This window comes from Spermophilus citellus (assembly GCF_964194105.1).
Source record: "Spermophilus citellus genome assembly, chromosome: 14".
NCBI classification, from domain to species: Eukaryota; Metazoa; Chordata; class Mammalia; order Rodentia; family Sciuridae; genus Spermophilus; species Spermophilus citellus.
Window position 1 is genome coordinate 6,887,188 of NC_138194.1, and position 21,074 is coordinate 6,908,261.

The 21,074-nt window shown below is 38.9% G+C and overlaps 1 protein-coding gene across 1 annotated transcript; it reads right to left on the minus strand.

Moving 5' to 3' along the window:
• Positions 1 to 1,941: 1,941 nt before the first annotated feature.
• LOC308633742 (nuclear receptor-binding factor 2-like) lies at positions 1,942 to 19,581 on the minus strand (the record flags this gene model as incomplete). Its single annotated transcript, XM_081266787.1, has 4 exons — positions 1,942 to 2,649; positions 4,372 to 4,412; positions 11,090 to 11,174; positions 19,561 to 19,581. 4 exons carry the CDS (start codon positions 19,579 to 19,581, stop codon positions 1,942 to 1,944), a joined length of 855 nt encoding a protein of 284 aa, XP_081122913.1.
• Positions 19,582 to 21,074: the final 1,493 nt, after the last annotated feature.

Sequence of the window (21,074 nt, forward strand, 5' to 3'; positions counted from 1 at the left end):
AGCCAAGACTCTATTTTTAAAAGGGGTGGGGATGTGGCTCAGTGGTTCAACACCCAGGTTCAATCCCTGGTACCCCCAAAAAGGAACAGTACAGTCAGAGACCACCACTAAGAAGAGACAAGACCCACCTTACTCATACAGAACAAATTATTTAGGGGAAGCAAGCTATTCTAAATCCCTTTAAGTGCCTCATACTAAACAGAAAAGGTATAAGAACACCTAGAAATCCTAGCCAGGAAATGTCCAGAGACTATGATGTAACAAAGAAAATAAGCATTATTTAAATCTACTCTGGAAGGTATTCTGCTGCAAAGGAACCATCGCAGTCCTAATCAAAACACACATAAACCAGGTGCAGTGGCACGCGCCTGTAATCCCAACAACTCTGGAAGCTGAGAATTGCTTCAGGTCAGCCTGGGCAATTTGGCAAGACCCTGTCAAAGGGAAATAACAATTATGAGGCTAGGTTTACAAAATCTGGGATGTTATAACACTGAGATGAACAAATTAAGTAGTATAACTTTTAAGATGGTTTCATCTGCCACACAATAAGACAGGAAAAAATATGACTTCTGTATGATCTCTTCACCCTTCCTACTTAGGCTAGTTTCCTCATGGAACATGGGAGCCTAACCCTACCCACTGAGCCCAATGAAGTCCTCACTCCCTCAGGAGGCAGTATGTGCCTCAGTCCCACAATTCCACACAGGAAGTCCATGCTTTAACATACCTAGAGATCTGCAAAGAAATGTTTTGTTTACATCTTCTTCTTCTCCAACCCCTTCTCCTAGAAAAAAGCACTCACTCACTGTGCTCCACTGGGTAAAAGTGCTACAAGAATGGCTGCAAGCTGCTTAGAGCAGCCCTGGGCACTTTCCAGTTGAGTTCCAAAGAAAGGCTTGGAACATTTAGCTCTTGGGGATTTTCACTTGATTTTGCCCAAAATTTCCTCAGGAAATTCTACACTCTCCTTCAACACCTTTAAAGGGGAAAGGGATTGCAAAACAACAGTGGAAAATCTTTAACACACCAAAATAATAATTTGATAGCATCAATTCCTATTCAAAGTTTACAATAGCCAGATGCCACACAGTTCCTTGCTTTTCAACCACCAACCAGTCAACAAGGGTATAAAACACAATTACTTTATTGATTTCTTACAATCAAATACTGCCAACTAGCATTACTTCCACTTATGCATCATTAAAAACAAAGGAACATTCCTTAGTATTTTTAAGTGATGCATTATATAACAAAGTTAGAACTTAAAATGCACCCTGATTAATTATGTAAACTGCTATTTTTTTTAAAAAAAGCATAACTAATAATTTGGTTCCTTTCTTCATAAAATGGAAATTTAAATATTTCTCCTGATAGTCTTGAGGTCAGCATTATGTTATTAGTGCAAAATGTGGGTATTGTAGTTTCATCTAGAAAAGTGTGTATCCTATACACCTTACTTAAACAAACAAAATGTGCATAACAAAATGCATACAGTCAATGCATGATAGAAAGCATGTTTCAAATATATGGCAGGCCCTCAGGCCACCATATTATTTAGGTTTTACATTATCATTTATGGCATTATAGATTAATTATACATAACACACTTTTATACATTTTAACCCTGAAGAAAATTAATTGGTGCTTGAGAAAATTATTCTAGGTAGCCATTTGGTTTGCATCGGGAGAAAGTGAACCTCCAAGAGTTTACTGTCTGCCAGGTGGGAACCATTAGCTCTAGTGGGTAGATCAGCTACTCAATATATTTCACAGTGACTGATTCTCACATCCTGGCAATGCTGCTCCTGCCAATCAGCCAGATGGTAAAACACATCTGGAATTACCCTTGTATGTGGTTTTCCCTTTTTAAATTTTTTCTTCTTTTCTGGATTAACTGTGTTGCTGCATATCTTCTGATCTCTCCAAAAGCCTTCCATTTCAATTATTCATAAGTCCTTTCAGAAAATCCTCAGACGGCTCCATAAGTGGACGTTGTGGAGATGGAAAATCCAAGGGAGGAAGATTGGGTATTGGAATATCCTTGGCTTTCCCAGTATTTGCTGCAAATTTGTGCCAGGTTGAAGAAGCTGTAGCACTGTCTGAATGTAGTGGCAAGCTCCATAATGCTGACTTTTCTATAAAATCAGCATCCACATCCAGCTCCTTATCTACTGGACCTTTTACAAGTCTTGCTTTTTCAGCTTTTAGTGCTTTATTTTCTTTCCTTAATCTTTCATTCTCAGCCACAAGGAACTCCACATGCCTTTTCAAATCTGCAATTTTGGTTGCCTGTTTCTCAATAATTGTTTTATCATCCTTCGGGGCTTTGCTTCCAATACATGGCTGTGTTGGCTCACTCTTTTGCTGAAGTAAAAATAATATTGTTTCTGAATTCCTGTCAAAGACTCCATGAATTTCAGAAAGGTGTTTCTCTGTACAAAGGCTGTAGTTCTGAGAAAGAAGGGGACTCTGACCTTCTGCATCCTCAGCAGAGGGTTTGTGAGATGCCTGAAGTTGGGTAGCTACATCCTTGTCTGTGTTCTGAGCTTTTGATCGTTCTTCACACTTTGCCCTTTTCCACTTCTCCTGGATGAGGAGGGACTGTTTCATGTGGCTATCCCTTTTTAATTCCAGTGATAAATGAGCCTATTTCACAAAAGAAAAATTACAATTTGCAGAATTTAATATTGAAGTCTTTTTACTGTTAATATATGCTATTCCAAGAGCCTTTCTGACTTAACACTTAAAATTTTTATACTGTTTGCAATTTAGTAAAGATTCAATAACAATAGCAAAATAACACAAATTAGAGAATGGTGTATTTTTTTTTTTACTTAAGTGAAAGCACCATTCATTAAGTTAAAATCCTAATCTCAATAATACAGACTTTTTCTGACTGTGCCTTACACTTCCTCCATCTGCAATGCCATGCCATTTGTAATCGTCTTAGAATTGGAGAAATCCTTCCTCTTTAGAACTCAGTTCTATAGTAACCAAAATGAAAAGTCTTCCTGTTAACAGAGATTTAGAAAGCTCAATGCAGGCAGATACCAATAGCAGGTTCTATAGTATCAAAGACACAAAGTTAAATTTCCTATGATTAAGTGTTAAGAAGTAAGTGGGTTTTCCCTGCCACTGATATCCCTCTCAGAAATTATCTCCTTATTTCAATTAGACATATATGTACTAAGTACTTCTTAGGTACCTGACATTTTACAATCAAGAAATCAGAAGCCTGGTTTGGTGGCACATGTTTATAACCCCTGCTACTTAGGAGGCTAAGGCAGGAGAATCACAAATTCAAGGCTAGCCTGGGGAACTTACCAAGACCCTGTCTCAAAATTTAAAATAGGGCTGGTGATGTAGCTCAATGGTAGAGCACCTGTCTAGCATGTATAATGCCCTGAATTCAACTCAGACCACTGTTAAAAAAAAAGGTATTTAGATAAAGGTATTTTTTAAACCTCAACAAGCCTTCCCCTAGCATAAGAAATAAAGTCACTGGTGAAACATATTTTGAAGTTAAGAACTTTTTAACATAAGGCAGGGGGCATAGTGGTACAAGAAGCCTGTAATTACAAACATTTGGGAGGCTTAGGAAGATCAAAAGTTCAAAGCAAACTTGGGAAACTTAACCAGACCCTGGTCACAAAATAAAAATAAATAAAAAGGGCTGGAAGGATGTGGTCCTCAGGTAGAGCATCCCCTAGGTTCAATCACCGGTACAGGGAGGAAGGAAGTCAAAAATAAAGAAAAAAAAAGAATTGTCTAAGAATTTAAGAACAGACAAATGGGAGACTTCATATTTAAAAAATATTCAACAAGCAGATTTATCCAATTGGATCCAGGCATGGTGGTGCACACCTGCAATCCCAGCAGCTCAGGAGCCTGAGGCAGGAGGACCACAGTTTCAAAGCGAGCCACAGCAACTTAGGGAGGCCACAACAACTTAGCAAGACCCGGTCTCTAAATAAAAAAAATAAAACGAGCTGGGGATATGGCTTAGTGGTTAAGCACCCCTGGGTTCAATACCAGGCACTAAAACAAACAGCCCAACAATGGTCAAATATGAGCTACTAACAGGAGGCAAGTTTTGGCATGTCTAAAAGAACAGGAATGAGGTTGGGGGAGAAGGTTGTTTCTGTATGCCATTATATCAACAGTTCACTTAGTTTTCACATTTTACACATTTTTAATATAGCACTTAAAGACCTACATTTGATCCCCCACCAAACAAAAACAGAAACCCTGCAGATTTTACAATTAAAGAACTTAAAAAGGGGTAAAATGCTTTTTTTACACACAATTCAAGTCTCCATTAAAAAATCTTTTTAAAATTTTTCTGTAAACCTTAAGAACATGTCTTACCTGCTCAGACTTGGTCAGCTTCATAGCATCAGAAAGATATGCTGGCCAAAAAAAAAAAAAAAGAGGAACATTAATATATGAGTATCATCCTATAATTACCAGGTAAAAGAAGTTTTAATACTTCTCATACAAAAAAAAATGATCTTACAAGCAGTAATGCTATGATTAGGTTTTGGAGGGATTTTTTTTTTTGCTTCAATACTGGTGAATGATCCCAGTGACTAAACAAGGGTTAGAGCTCTTCCACTGAGCTACATCCATAGCCCTTTATACTTTGAGATAGAGTCTTGCTAAATTTCTGCGATTGGCCTGGAAGTTGTGATCCCCCTGCCTCAGCTTCCCCAGTCTCTGGGATTACAGGCATTTGATACCTTAACTGGCAGGTTCTATGCTTTAAAATCCCTATGGAAGGGCTGGGGATGTGGCTGAGTGGTAGAGTACTTGCCTAGCATGTGGAGACCTACATTTGATCCCCACCATCAAACGAAAACAGAAACCCTACAGATTTTACAATTAAAGAACTGAAGATGATTTCATTTGAAAAATAATGTTTAGGGAAGATTAAAAAGTAATAAGAACCAGGCAGGTATAGTAGTGTATACCTGTAATCCCAGCAACTCGGAAGGCTGAGGCAGGAGGATTGGAAGTCTGAGGCAAGCCTGGACAACTTAGACTTTGTCTCAAAAAATATAAAAATAGCTGGAGATATTGCTCAGTGGTAAAGCACACCTGGCTGGGTCCAATTCCAAGTACTTAAAAAAATTAACAAGAACCTGTTAGGTACTTAGTCCAAAATAACTCCCATTTTGAAAATTAGCACCTAGCAATGAAGCATGACCTTCCTTTTAGGCCCACCCCGAAAGACTCCCTAACTACTAAAACTATAGCAATGGTACCAAATAACAATAACAGTGTTTTTTAACTACTCCCTTGTACCTGACTATATATTTAAAAGACATTTTTTTTCCAGCAGGCTGCAGCACCTTACAGAAGGGCAGTCTAGTCCACAGCCAACTTCATCAACTTAGCAAGGCCCTGTCTCTAATAATAAAAAAGGGCTAGGGATGTTGCTCAGTGGTTAAGTACCCCGAGTTCAATCCCAGGTACCAAAAACAACAATAACCACAACTCTCTGATCTCAGGATCAAACTCTGGGTGACTTAATTTGAAGTAAATCCTTACTTTTCCTCTTTTAGTAGATTGCTAGGAGTCTGCTATGGTTTGAATCTTAAATGCCCCAGGAAGCAAGCGCAAGTGTTGAAGGTTTGTTCCCCAGCTATTGGCACGATGGGAAGGTATTGGAATCTGTAAGGGGTAGGGCTTAGTTAAAGAAAATTGACATGAAAGGCATATGTGTTTCCATCCCCTTTCCCTTTCTGCTTTCCATTACCATGAAGTGAGCAGCTTTGCTCTACCACATATTTCACCATGATGTTCTACCTTGGCAAAGGCCCCAAAACAACAGGGATAATAAAACATGAACTGAAACCATAAACCCATGAAACCTTTCCTCCTTTCAAGTTGAATCTCTCAGTTATGAAAATCTACAACAGAAATTTGGTAACAAAAAGCAGCAAAGTCTTTGCTATCACTGTACCTGATAGTGGCTGAGAAATCTTTTAAATTGAGATGGAGGAGGTGTCATGGATTCGAGATGTTGACTACAGAAAGCTTGTAATGTTGTAAACAGAGCTTAAAGTGCAATTCTGGTGGGAACTCAGAAGACCAGAATGCTGATAAGAATGTGTAAACTAAAGGCCAAGCTCATGAGGTTTCAAACAGAAATAAGGACCCTATTGAGAACTGGACTAGAAGCCATTCATGTTACATTATGGAAAAGAACTAGTATTCATTTTATGTATGCCAAGATTCTGTGAGGCTGAATTTGAAAGAGATGGACTAATTAACTTGGTGGAGGAAATTTCAAGGCAGTGGTCTGTGTTTAGCTTTCAATTAATATACCATTGAGAATGGGAACAAAAAATAGAAAAGAGAGATTTGAAAAACTTTAGTTTAGACAGAAAAGTAGAGCTTTTAAAGTTGTGGCCAAGTAAGGTACCACTGCTAAAGAGATCAATGCCATTAAAAAGAAGCTAAGGACTTTGCACCTCAGGAATCAGCAAGACTCATCATAGACTCAAAGACTTCTATTTGATAAGAGAGCCCAGAGGAGCCCTACTCCCATAGAGCCAGGGAATTGTTTTCCTTGTGTTCATCTTTCAAAGGAATCAGAGTCTGCCATAGCTGTTGTTGAAGCAGGCCATCTACTGCTCCAGCTGATAGCAGACTTTGTCATCCATACAATGGTGCTTTTGCAAACATGAAGAATACAGGAGTTATTATATGGGATCCTGGGGGATCCCATCAAGACTTCAATCAGCATATGGCAGTCAAAGCCCCTGCCAAGTAGCCCCTGAGAAGGCAATGTGTGAAGCTGTGAGAGTGAAGCTAAAGATGCAATGGAGACCCCAGTAAGTCAGAGATGCCAGGAATGTAGAATGCCTGCCAAGGGAAGTCACAGGCAGAGAGTAGAGCCAGCCAGAGTGAGTGGCCACATGCACTACAGTTGGCAAAGCCAGAAACAGGACTGCCTAAACCCTTTGGAGTTCACATCATATCACTGTGTCCCAAATGCAGCACATGAAGCTACAGAACTCAGTATTTTGCCCTGCTGGGTTTCCATCTTGATTTGGTCAAATCCCTTTCTTCTTTCTGTGGTCCTATTCCTCACATTTGGAATGGGAATGTCTATCCTATGCCACTGAATGTTACAAGTATATAACTTGTTAAATATTCCAGTGGCTCACAACCAAGTTTGCCTTGAGTCTCAGAGTAGACTTCGGATTTGGACATTTGAGTAATAAAGGAACTGTTAAGACTTTGGAGACTCTTTAAGACAGAATAAATGCATTTTTTTTCACGAGATGGACATAAGCTTCTGGGGGCCAGCAGCAGAATGTTACGGTTTAGAACTTGAATGCCCCCTTGAAGGCTCATTTGTTGATGGTTTGATCCCCAACTGATAGCATTATGGGGAGGAAGGTAACAAACTCTGTGGAAGGGGATGTGTAACAGAAGGAAGTTAGGCCATGGAAGGCATGACCTTGAAGGGGATACTGGCCACATCTTCTTCCTCTCCCTCTGCTTTTCAAGGCCATGAGATGAGCAGTTTTCTTCACTACACTCCCTACCATTAAGTTCTGCCTCCCTACCATTAATTTTGATACAGGGCCTTGTTAATTTACCTAGGGCCTTCCTCAGTTGCTGAGGCTGGATTTGAATTTGCAATCCTCAGCCACCCAAGTCATGTGACACAAAAAAACAATGGGTCTGAATAACCATGGACTGAAACCTCTGAAATTGTTAAGAAAAAATTAACTTTTTCTCCTTCTACATTGATTTTCTCAGGAATTTTGAAAATGTCAAAAACAACACAAAGGACTAATCATAAGTTCTATAAATATTCAAACTCATGGTACATTTTGAGGTTTATAATATCAATCTGTTTTTCATTTTGTGCTTCTATGGATTTCTTCATTTACTTATTTTTACTTACATTCTGTATTTCATTTTGTTTCCCTGTGAGACATTTCAAATATGTTTTTGAGGGCTGGGGATGTGGCTCAAGCGGTAGCGCGCTCGCCTGGCATGCGTGTGGCCCAGGTTCGATCCTCGGCACCACATACCAACAAAGATGTTGTGTCCGCTGAGAACTAAAAAATAAATATTAAAAATTCTCTCTCTCTCTCTCTCTAAAAAAAAAAAGTATAAAAAATATGTTTTTGAACAAGATGGGGTATAAATAACATTAATAGTGGATATATTTCTTATATTTTGTTTACTATAAACCTTTTGGTATGCCTCATTCCTATATTAAGTCTCTTTTCCCCCTTCTGCAGATACAAGACACTGCTTTCTGCCTGATCTTTATTTGTATTTTAATGATTTTCCAATTTCATGCTTAGAAGTGTCTCCTAGGTTCTACCATTCCTAAGAAGCAAATTAATTAGACGTTCCTTGTCCAAAGAAAACTAGGTGATTATAGTTTTGATCGAGCCTTACATGCCAGATTTACATTTTTCTTCACTTTGTTCTCGTCTTTTGTTCCTGTATTAATTTTGCATAGCTTGTGTATTTTTCTTCATTAACATTTAAATCTGTTGAGATGTTCTATCTGCTCTGCAACTGTTCAGATACATTGTGGATGAATTTTCTTAGTTATTACCATCTACCTGCATAAATTTTTTTCTCCTTGTCTGAACTACACTTTGCTTTATCCACTCCTTTTTTTTTTTTTTTTTTTGGTACCAGGTATCAAACCAAAGGGCACTTAACTACTGAATCACATCCCCAGCTCTTATTTTTATTTTATTTAGAGACAAGGCCTTGCTGAGTTGCTTAGGGCCTCACTTTTGCTGAGGCTGACTTTGAACTCACAATCCTCCTGTCTCAGCCTCATGAGCTGCTGGAATTACAGCAGTATGTCACAGCATCAGCTGTTTTATCTACTTTCTTATCAAATAGAATAGCTTTTGCAAAACTCAAGAAATGCCTCCCTTTGTAGAGCCTTAAAATAGTATAATGCAGCGGTGCATACCTATAATTCCACCAGCTAGGGAGGCTGAGGCAGGAGAATCAGGAGTTCAAAGTTAGCCTCAGCATTTTAGTATAAGGCCCTAAGAAACTCTGTGAAACCCTGTTTCAATTTAAACAATGGCTAAGGATGTTACCAAGTGATGAAGTGCCCCTAGGTTAAGTCCTAAGTAATAAAATAAATAAATCTCACAACTGGGAATTGGGGCAGGGGCCACATGGGGTATAAGATATTGAAATCTGGGGCACTTATCCATTGAACCACATCCCCAGCATTTTAATTTTTAATTTTGATACAGGGCATTGCTAATTTACCTAGGGCCTTCCTCAGTTGCTGAGGCTGGATTTGAATTTGCAATCCTCAGCTCAGCCACCCAAGTCACTGGGAATACAATCATGTGCCACATGCCTGTTTTCTATTTGAAATTTTTAAAGGTTATTTTAGAAGGATAAAAAAAAACTTTCAATCTGATTGCATGGTCATAGATTTCCTCCACAAATTCAAAACAGGAACAAATGCTCACCAAGAGAAATTTGGTAAAAGAATAGGCATCTCAGGAAAAAAGAAAACTAACAATTCTTATTAAACTGCTTCCTCCAAATAGGAAACAAAGCAAATATTTAAAGTAGATATTAAGAAATGATGGGGACAGAAACTAAGAAAATCTGAAGAACCTACTACTTCTTCCAGCAAGGCATGGTAGTGCATGCCTATAATCCCAGAGACTGGGGAGGCTGAGGCAGGAGGCTCACAAGTTCAAAGCCAGCCCCAGCAACTTAGTGAGGCCCTAAGCAACTCAGGGAGACTCTGGCTCAAAATATAAAAAGGGATGGGGATATGGCTCAGTGGTTCATAGGCAACTTCAATCCCAGGTATCAAAATAAACAAAAAAACCTATTGTGAATAAGTCAATTTAGAATACAATGAGCTCATTCCAACACATCAATTTTGCAACTCTAATACATGGCTATTTTTTAAATATATATTTTTTTAATTTTAGGTGGACACAATACCTTTATTTTACTTATTTATTTTAATGTGGTGCCAAGGATCGAACCCAGTGCCTCACACATGCCAGAGGAGTGTGCTACCACCAGGCCATAAAACCAAGTCTAAACTCCAAATCAGCCCAGTTGGATTTACTAATCACATTAAGTTCTATCTCCATGATTTAAAGCTAATGATTTAACAAGCTATCATCTTTTCTAACCTAAAAATGTCACAGAATTTAGACCAGTTCAGGGTGATATTTGAAGCCCTACAGCAGTTTCAATTATTCAAATATCAGATTAAGAGGAATGCAAGTTTTTTCCCTTTATTTATTCAATTAGCTGGAATCTTTGGTTTTGTTGTTGTTTTGGTACTGGGAAGTGAACCCAGAAGCATCTCAACCACTGAGCTACATCCCCAGTGCTTTCTTAATTTTTATTTTGAGACAGGGTTGAAGTTGCTTAGGGCCTTGCCATGTTGCTGAGGCTGGCCAGGAACTTGCAACCCTCCTCCCTCAGTCTACCAAATTGCTGGGATTATGGATGTGTGCTTATGGAACTCATATGTAACATGACTTAAATAGTTAAACAATATGTTGCTTTTGTAATGACTAAAATTTAATAATTCAATGGATAACAAAATATAGTTTAGGAAAGATTTAACAATACTGAATTCATAAGAGTTAAGATTGTACAAAACCCCCATAAAACTCACCATAAAATATACAGATTTATGTGGTACCTGCCATGTGCCCATCTTGCAGCACAAATGTCAAGTATTTGAAATTCAGACTCCTTTAAACAATACTTACTATGAATTGGCAGACTTCTTGCAATTGGCTCATAAGTCTTTAGGAACACGGCTGTGTATAAGAACTATATACCAAGGTGCTATTTATGCCATCTTCATGTTTCAGACAGAAGACTGGTTTAGGAGAAGCTGGGAAATCCATCATATTTGAAAAATACGCTTAAGCTAATTTTCTGGGTGATCAGCAGAATGATCTAACATGCATATGCAGGACAACACACACTACTGTTGTGATTTCCATTCTAAATAAAGTGGTCAGAGATACTGGGAAAAACAAATTGCTCTTCATTTTTACAATCAATATTTCTTAAAAAGACAACTTACCCGCAGCCTTCTTGTGACAAGAAATAGCCTCTTCATATTTCCCTGCAGCTAATAAACGGTCTGCTCGTCTGCTCTGCTGATAAGCCTAGAAGACAAACATCTATAAATTACTATTAAGTACAAAACATGACTTTAGAAAACAACAATAGAGGTTGAGTTGGAATACCTACTTACTGTAAGGCTTTGGGTTCTATCACTAGCAACTGCCCCCCAAACAAACCAACCTTTTAACAAGATAAATGATACTATTTGTTGTCACACCTCAAATCATCATTACAGCTGTATCTATATCAGGATCTATGAAAAGAGTAGATAGAACCTAAAACTACTCCATCTAAATAAACCCTCTCCCAGTTAACATGAGGCACTTCAATGACCCACATTCTTCAACTCCAGAGGTTAACTAGAAAGAGTCACAATTATAGTCTGTTACTCAAAATGTTTTTTTTTTAAATTTTTCAAACTTCTCTCAAAATAAGAGTTATTTCATAGACAATTCCACTAGTCTTAGGGTAGGGAGAGGGAGCATGGAATGAATACACAAACTCTAGATAGGGCAGAGGGGTTGGAGGGGAAGGGAGGGGGCATGGGATTACAAATGATGGTGGAATGTGATGGTCATTATTATCCAAAGTACATGTATGAAGACACAAACTGATGTGAGTATACTTTGTATACAACCAGAGATATGAAAAATTGTGCTCTATGTGTAACAAAAACTATAATGCATTCTGTTGTCATATATAAATAAAAAATAATAATTTAAAAAAAGCTATTATCAGAGAACCACTTATCATATGGTAAAATTTAACTTTTATTATTTTCCATTTCAACATAAAGCTGCTATTTGTCTCAGAAATGAGAAGTCTGTACTGGGCATGGTGGTATTTGCCTATAATCCTAGCTCCTCAGGAGGCTGAGGTAGGAGAATAACAAGCTCAAGGTCTGCCTCAGAAACTTAATGAGATGCTATTTCAAAAATAAATAAATAAAATAAAAGGAACTGGGGATGTAGTTCAGTGCTAAAGTACCACTGGGTTCAATTCCTGGTACCATTTAAAAAAATTAAAGAAAAAATGTTTGCACTTGAGGCACTATGATACCAATACCTAGTATTAAAGTGATTTTTTTTAATCAGATACAACTCACCAAAAGAACAAAGGGAAACTTCAAAATTCTATAAGCAAATGACTTAAGGATCCCCACATTTAAAGGTAAACAGATTAAATAAGCAATACTGGCCTTTTATTTTTCTATATATTTTCATGGTACTAGGGATCAAACCCAGAAGCACTTTACCTCTGAGCCACATCCCCCAGTCCTTTTAAAGTTCTATGTCAGGGCCTTGCTAATTTGTTTTAGGGCCTCAGTAAGTTGTGATCCTCTGGTCTATGCCTCCTAATTTACTGAGATTATAGGCATGTGCCATCATGTCTGGCTATTATATGAATTTTAACCACAGAGTCAGACTAAGCAAAAAATATGTTCAAAATGCAAATGTTTTCAGGTACCTAGAAATGACAGGCTCTGGGGAAAGAGAATATACATAACGAAGAAAACTAGTAGATACAAGAAGTTATGATTAACATTATTTTTCTAATGAATATATTTGAATATTATTGTTAAAGCTTTTCCTTGAAACCCCACAGACCATCATAACTAGGAGTGGCACAGTGTAGACCTATCCGTACCAAGAATAAGGGGCTCTGGTATCAAATTCTTGCTCTCCCACTGAAACAGTTAATTTATTCCAACCTTCAGGGCCCATTTGCTGACCTATAAAATGATGGATTTGGAACAGATCCATGGTACTGAAGTTTTAAATGGAATTCAAATCGTGAGAACTAGGTGAAGATGTAAATTCTGGGTCATTAGGTTTGGAATAAGGCTTAAGATTTTACAAAGGTATATAGCTAGTTTTATAGCTGCTGGCTCACAGACACATTTTAAGAGGCAAAAACAAGATGCTATTTGAGATTATTGCACTCTAGTACTGTCTCTATGATCTTTGTGCCTTTGGGGACTCCAATCACTTTCTCCCTTGTGCTATGGATATTTGTGTGCCTCCATAATTAAACTTCAAGCTCTGATGACAAAATAAATGGTTACTTGAATTTCTGAACAAGAACAAAAAGTTCCCAATAGGTGAAGTCAGGACTTCTTAGCTCTCCCATCTTCCCTAAAACTTCCCTATGAAAAAATCTAATCTCTGACTCTGCCCATTCAGGATTTACCTCTCACTATAGTCTCAGATATAAAATTTTCTAATAAACACACTCATCAATTTAGGTTATTTCAAACCACAGCAAATTCCTTTTTTTAAAGTATAGTTACTATTAAATTCTTATTAAACATCTACCGAGTGCAGACAGGATAGAGCCGACGTTCCAACTCTCAGCTTGAACACTTTTATAAACATGTGAACTTGGCTTTAACTATGTTTCAATTTTCTTATCTATAAAATGAGTTATTGTGTAAATTAAACTAATTAGCACCCCCTAAATGGTTTGTTATACTAAGTACCATGATAGACAATGAAAGTGGAGTTTTTTTTTTTTTTTTATCACCAAGAGGTTGACAATGAACAGTGGGACACACCTGTAATCCCAGTGACTTGGCAGGCTGAGACAGGAGGGGCACAAGTTTAGGATCAGCCTCCAAAATTTAGAGAGGCCCTAAGCAATTTAAGAGAATCCTGTTTCAAAACTGGGGGGGGGTAGTTAAAAAATAAGCCAGACATGGTGGCACATGCCTATAATCCCAGAGGTTAGGGAGGCTGAAGCAGGAGTATCACAAATTCAGAGCCAGCCTCAGCAATGGTAAGGCACTCAGTATATCAGTGAGACCCTGTCTCTAAATAAATTACTAAACAGGGCTGGGAATGTGGCTCAGTGGCTGAGTGCCCTGGAGTTAATCCCCAGTAATCAAAATTTAAAAAAATAAAAATAAAAAATAAAAACCTCTGGGTGATGTGGTGCACATGTGTAATCACACCAGTGCAGGAGGCTGAGGCAGGAGGATCTGAGTTCAAAGCCAGCCTCAGCAATTTAGCGAGGCCCAAAGAAACTCAGGGAAATCCTGTCTCTAAATAAAATATTTTAAAAAGACCAAGGATGTGGCTCCATGGAAAACACCACTGGGTTCAATCCCCTGTACCCCTCCTCAAACAGTGACAGACTACATTAAAGTACATATTTTAATAATTAAAGATACTGCAGGAAACCTATTTTGGTAGTAATTTTCTTATTTTTAAAAGAATCATTAAAGATTTCCCATTTCAAAATTGATCTCCTTAAATACTGTTCTTAATAGAATCAAGTCATTAAAAGTAGCTATGGTGTGATGACGAAAACCTGTAATCCCACTTGAGGCAGGACTGTAATCCAAGTCTCAGCAATGTAGAAAGGCCCAATCTCAAAAAGAAAGAAAGAAAGAAAGAAAGAAAGAGAGAGAGAGAGAGAGAGAGAGAGAGAGAGAAAGAGAAAGAAAGAGAAAAGTAGTACATGTAAAAATTTCTGTTATTTCAAAGTAAAAATTATGAAATTTTTTATAATCCATGACTCCTATGTTACAGTAATAATATTGTCTTGTCCACTAGACACATAAAGAATCCCATCCAGATTTTTGTTGGGTATTTTTTGTTTGTTTTATGTGGTGCTAGAGATTGAACTCAGGGGCTTGTGCACGAGAGGCAAGCACTCTACAAACTGAGCTACATCCCCAGCCCCCAAATTTCAATCTTAGAATCAGATACTAAGTTAATAATGTCTCAAGAGGTTGTAAATAATGTGACATTCAGAAACTTGGAAGCACAGGTAGAAACAGGTCTGTAAAGAGAAGTGAAGCAGTCAGCCTAAAGAGTCAGAGACTCCTGTCTGAATCTGAGGCTCTCTATGTTCTTAGACCCATGTATACTATACCCCTGCTTTTCCTGCTCCTTTGTTTAGAGTCCAATAAATCATCTCTTTTTGCTTAAGCTGATTTCAAATGGGTTTTCATCATTTGCAACCAACAAAAACCTAGCAAATATAACCTGTTACTAAGTGGCTGATCTCACTAACAAATATTTTCTTTCTACAGTACCGGCTTTGTTTTTGGAACTGAGGATTGGACCCAGGAGCACTTTACCACTGAGCTACAGCCCCAACTCTTTTCACTATCTTTTTAAATTTTGAGATAGGGTCTCAAAATTTGCTGAGGCTGGTCTAGAACCTAGAATTTTCCTACCTTAGCATCCCAAGTTACTGGGATTTACAAGAATGTGCACCTGGCTATAGGCCACTTTTAAAATACACATTCCACACTGCACTCTTACCCAAAGGAAAACAGTATTATCTTCTATAACCTTTAATTTATTAGTTCATTTAGGGGAAAGCTGTAAAGACAAATGAAAAGAAACAAAATGCCAAAAAGTCCACAGAGGAAAATATACCATACTCCTGACTTTATAGTAGGGTTGTCTGTTGGGAGTCATCCACTTCCCCCTTCTTTTCTTAATCAATACAGTAACCTACGGACAACTAGCAAGCAGTATCTGCAACCAGTAAGCACTGAAAGGACTACTAAAAATTACATTTAAGATACTCAAGTCAGGAGTAGTGGTTTCAATCTCACAATCACTATCCACTCTAAATTTCAATGTTTTCATCTGTAAAATGTGAAATACCTCATATAGCTATTAGGAAGACAAGATAAATAATATACATAGTGCTAATCCCATCACTTAGTAATTGCTGGACATATTTTAGTGCTCCACTGCCTTTTCCTAGAGTATTTCCATTAAGCCCAGCCTCACTTGTGACAGGTTAATTTTCCCTAATATTTTCAGGGCAACAAGGAAAGGATTCAAATAGCCCTCTTTACCTTAAAAATTTCACTGCATATAATATAAGAAAGTCACAAAGACTCCAGGAAAATACAAAGCTATTCCTCCTTGGACCATCATATAATTATTTTTCTTGGATTAGAATCTCGAAAGCAAGTGGATTCATTTACCTCAAATAAAGAGAGAACTGACTACTCTGGAAGGAAGCTCAGTTACTCAAGAAACATTCCAAACACTTAAGAGACAAACATGTAGGAAACACTTTGACCTGCCTTTGCAGCACAGGTGAGTAAATCATGACCAATGGTCATATGTAAATTAAAACCTTACATCATCTCCCAAACTGGAAGCAAACAAACCAAGAAATAGAAATGATCTCACATAATTTTTTTTCCAGTACTGGAAAACTAAAAAACATTCTACTAGTCCTTTCTCCCAATTGTGTAAAATTTTAAGACAAGGTCTCCCTAAATTATCAAGCCTAGCTCAAGAAACCTCAACCTCTCAAATTGCTTGGATTACAGGAATGTGCTTTGCACCATTTATCTCACATTAAGTTTTAACATATATTACCAGCTCACAATACCAAAATTAAATGTATGAAATGAAATGCCTAAATAAACACTAAGAAGTTTTATGTTACAATCTTTCCATATTGACAAAAAGGAGAGAAAACCCTTTGGGGGAAAATGATAAAAATAACCAGATGAAACAAACATATTCAAAGTTGAAAGACTATTTTTTCTTCAATGGAAGTGAAATTTATTTTTCTTTTTAACAACTTTTGGGGGGGGAAGATGCATTATTTGTACAAATTTCCTTTATTTCCCTTGTATTGGCAATACTGGGGATTGAATCAGGAGTACTCTATCACTGAACTACCCCCAGACATTTTTATTTTAAACACTGAGACACAGTATCACTAAATTGCAAAGGCTGGTGTCAAACGTGTGATCCTCCTGCCTTAGCTTACCAAGCTACTGGATTACAGGTATGTACCACCACTCCCAGCTTGTTCTAGTTAAACATTGGAATGACTATTTCAAATTCTTCCATCTTAGAAAATTTAATTGTGAGAAATAAGCCTTAAGGCCCTTACTGTAAAACTAACATAAAGGAATCAATACTACAGCAGAGGCAATAAATGCTGACAGAGGATCTAGAGTTCAATAGAGATAAGGGCCAAGGTGAAATGAAAATGAGGAAATTAATAGAGAAGGACTGCTAAAAAAACATCCAAAGCACGAGTTTGATCAATATTTTACTCAGTACCCAAGAATATATTAAGTCAATACCTAAGTAATTACTTAATTTCTCTCAATGTAGGTTCATCTGTAAAACCGGGAAAAAGTTCTTACTAAACCCCAAGGGTCCCTGAGGACACATGATTATAAATCCATGTAATAATAATCCTGTACTAAGTCCTTATACAATGAACTTGGACAATACTAGAATGTGTTTAGCAAAATGTTGATAGAGGCCTCTCAATTTTACTTAGTAACACAATTATTTGTTTTGTTTGGTACCAGAGACTGAACACAGGGGCACTTAACCACTGAGCCACATCCTTTTTATTTTGGGGAGGTACTGGGGATGGAAGGCAGGGACACTCAACCACTGAGCCACATCCCCAGCTCTATTTTGTATTCCATTTAGAGACAGGTCTCAATGAGTTGCTTAGCTTTTAACTGGCTTTTAACTCCCAATCCTCCTGCCTCAACCTCCCAAACCCAGCAGCAGGGATTACAGGTGTGCATCACCATGCCCTGCTATTATTATTATTTTTTTAAAAATTTTGAGACAAGGTCTTGCTAGATTGCTTAGGGCCTTACTAAATTGCAGAGGCTGACTTTGAATTGCCTATGCTCCCGCCTCCAACTCCAGAGCTGATGGAATTATAGGTGTGAGCCACCAGAGCCTGGCTCACTTTTAAAACACTTCAAGTAAATATTAACCTCTATTCCACTATTATCTTCCAATAAATAGCTAGGTAATAAATCAGATCTTTCAAATCTCAAATGATTTAAGAATTCAAGATGCCAAACATGCTACTTGCCACATACTTTATGGATTATGAAATTGTGCTAATCTTTTAAATATAATTATTTTCAAAAGATAACACAAGCCTGGCATGCTGAAGCATGCCTGTAATACCAGTGGCTGGGAGGGCTGAGGCAGGAGATCTTGAGTTCAAAGCGGCGGGGCCGCACGCATGCCTGGCGAGCGTGCTACCGCTTGAGCCACATCCCCAGCCCTAATGTAGTCCAAAGTTTTTAAGGGTAAACAACAAAGGGGGAGGGGATGGGAGAGGGGCCAAAGTAATACAACTGGAAGAATTTCTCAGAACAGCTAACCTGCCAAAGTTAAGTTAGAATAATAACTTTAGATGATACCAGTGACTTTGAACCAGAGCTGCCGGTTAGAATCTTAGTATTTAAAGCTCACCAAATTCGAAACTGTATAAGTGAGACTTTAAGTTACCGGCTTATGGTCTCATTATAATAATGGCTAACTCATACTCTACTATGTATCAGATACAGTACTAAGTGGTTTGCACCTATTTCCTCCTTTAACCCTAACAAAAAAACCTGAAATAGAGTGAGATCAAGTAATTTACCCCAGGTTAGGCATCAATTAAGTGACAAAGTCAGAATTTACCCAAGCAGTCTGGCTTCAGAAACTATTTTCCTAAACCACCAGGCTCCATTGCTTCTCTATATAGTGTGAACCAGTTCAAGGTTTTTCCAACACAGTAGGGTTGAGAAGACCAATGTGAGAAATTATTCCTCCATAGTCCTTTTTCCCAATTCCACCAGCACAAATGAACTGCAAGCCCATGACTAAAAAGTCCGTCCTGTCTGCAACTTTAGATGTTCTTAGTTTTATAGATAGATATATCTATACCTATACCTATACCTATACCTATATATCTCCTAGATTAGAAAACTCACAGATGCAGTGGCCAGTCTGGAAAGAACCGTTTCTTATTGCTTAAAAGACTTTAGACTACCAGTACTTTTTCTGAGAACAACACACAGCTTTTATACTTTATGACTCCTAAAGTGATGAAACTGAGCTAAAAGCAGAACGGTCGTGTTTTCTTACCCCAGCTATCCCTAATTTATTCGGGGAGAAGAGAGACTATTTATGAACCCGAACCAATACAGTAAGTAGGTGAAAAGAAAACTGGAGTTAGGGGTTTTACTCCACCTCTCCAAAGTCGGGGAGCTTAGACTCGGGCCCCCTGTGTTGAAACTTACAATCAGCATTACACACCATTTCTGTCCTAGCCAACTCCCGTGCCTCCCAGGCTTCAGAGAGGCTGCTACATGGCACTTGGAGGCATCTCCCCCACTGCAGCAGAGGAGAGGGCATCCCCAGGAGGCGGCAGCCCCTCGCCAGGGGCCCTGCAACAGGGGGCGCCCGAAGTATTGGGAGCTTCCCTGCGATCTCAGAGGAGGACAAACTCTGAGGCGGCTTGCCCGGAGCCTCTCTGAACTGAGGGCCTGCCGGTGGCCCTCAGCCTCTGCGACTGTCACTGCTAAGACTGCCCCCTGGCCTCAAGGGTCTACTTGCACTCTGGGGACTGTACCCGACGACTGAGGCAAAGGCACCCACCGTGGACGCAACCCTGTGAGCCACTTACCAGGTTGAGAGGTGCTTCCATTACTTCCAAAGACCCCGGCGCGAGCAGCGTCGCCAGTGCACGTAGAGGGAAGTAGAAAAAGAGCGCGAGGAAGCCTTGGAGACAGCCGCCCCTCAGCGAGCCCAGAGAGATGGTGGTAGGCGCAAAAGAAGCAACCACCCTACCACTTCCTTTTCCAGTGCCTCGGGCCGCCCCCTGAGCGTTGCTGTGGCCACATCCACTTCTGATGTCACTTGCCGGGGGCTGATTCAAGGTGCGAGTGAAGACGAGGAGTAGGTGGGGCTCACAGAAGGCGGGGCATCGGCTGATGTCTGCTTCAAGAGTTTTGTTTTTTCCCCATGAAATATCTTCTGAAAGGGTAGTCAGATGTTTTGTGAGGAGGTGCAGGCTTTTAGTACCTTAAGATGGCTATCTTCCAATATTGACTTCTCTCATTTCCTTCTCGCCTGACTTTTTTTTTTGAAATTCACTCTGCTTAGCTACATCCTCTCTTGCACTTGTGTACCCACCTTTATCCTTGTACCTGTTGATGTTTTTCAAAAAGTAGATCTGAGGGCTATGATTGTAGCCCAGTGGTAAAGTGCTTGCCTAGCACATCTGAGGCACTGGGTTCAATCCTCAGCACCACAAAAAAAAAAAAAAGTAAATAAATAAAATAAAGGTATTGTGTCCATATACAACTAAAAAAAGCAAATTTGAGCAAAGTTAAACCATATACTGAACTCGCCATGATGGGAAGTAATGTGAATTATTCAGCAGGGCTCTGCCTTGAAGTTGAACACAAACTAATAAAATAGTGAAGCCAGATTTAAAGTTAGGTAGTCAGTGTAGTTAGGTAAATTGGGTCTAATACCGAGTGAAATCTAAAATGGAGGCCAAGCTGAGAATGACTCAGGGAAAACACAGGACAATGGAATGTTAATGAAGTCCCGAAAAGGCCCTAGGCCAAAGTCCATCCCAAAGAAATGATAATGAAGTCCTTCCTGCCCAGATTACTTCTTTGGCCCACCTGTGTCCCAACCCCTCCCACCTACATTTCATCACCAAAACTATAAGAAGGGGAAACAACCGCACTTCCGCGGATTCCACCTTTTGGGTCCCCTTCTTCCTCCGGGAGAAGTCTTTTCTGCTGTCCCTTAATAAACTTCTACTTTCTACTCTGACCTTGCCTCGGCGTGCTTCTTTGGTGTTATTCTTCAACATCGGGGAAGCAAGGACTCGTCACCGGTCAACAGCGGTATCAATAGCATGTGTTACAAATAGCAAAGTATAATGATGCATTTAACAATTACATTCTAAGCCATGGTGTTACCGGTGTTTACCGGTGATGAGTCCTTGCTTCCCCAATGTTGAAGTATAACACCAGAGAAGCATGCTGAGGCAAGGTTAGAGTGGAAAGTAAAAGCTTTATTAAAGGACAGAAGAAAACACTTCTCCTGGAGGAAGAAGGGGAACCCAAGAGGTGGAATCCATGAAAGGGAGAATGTGTTCCCCTTTTATAGCTAAGGTCTTCT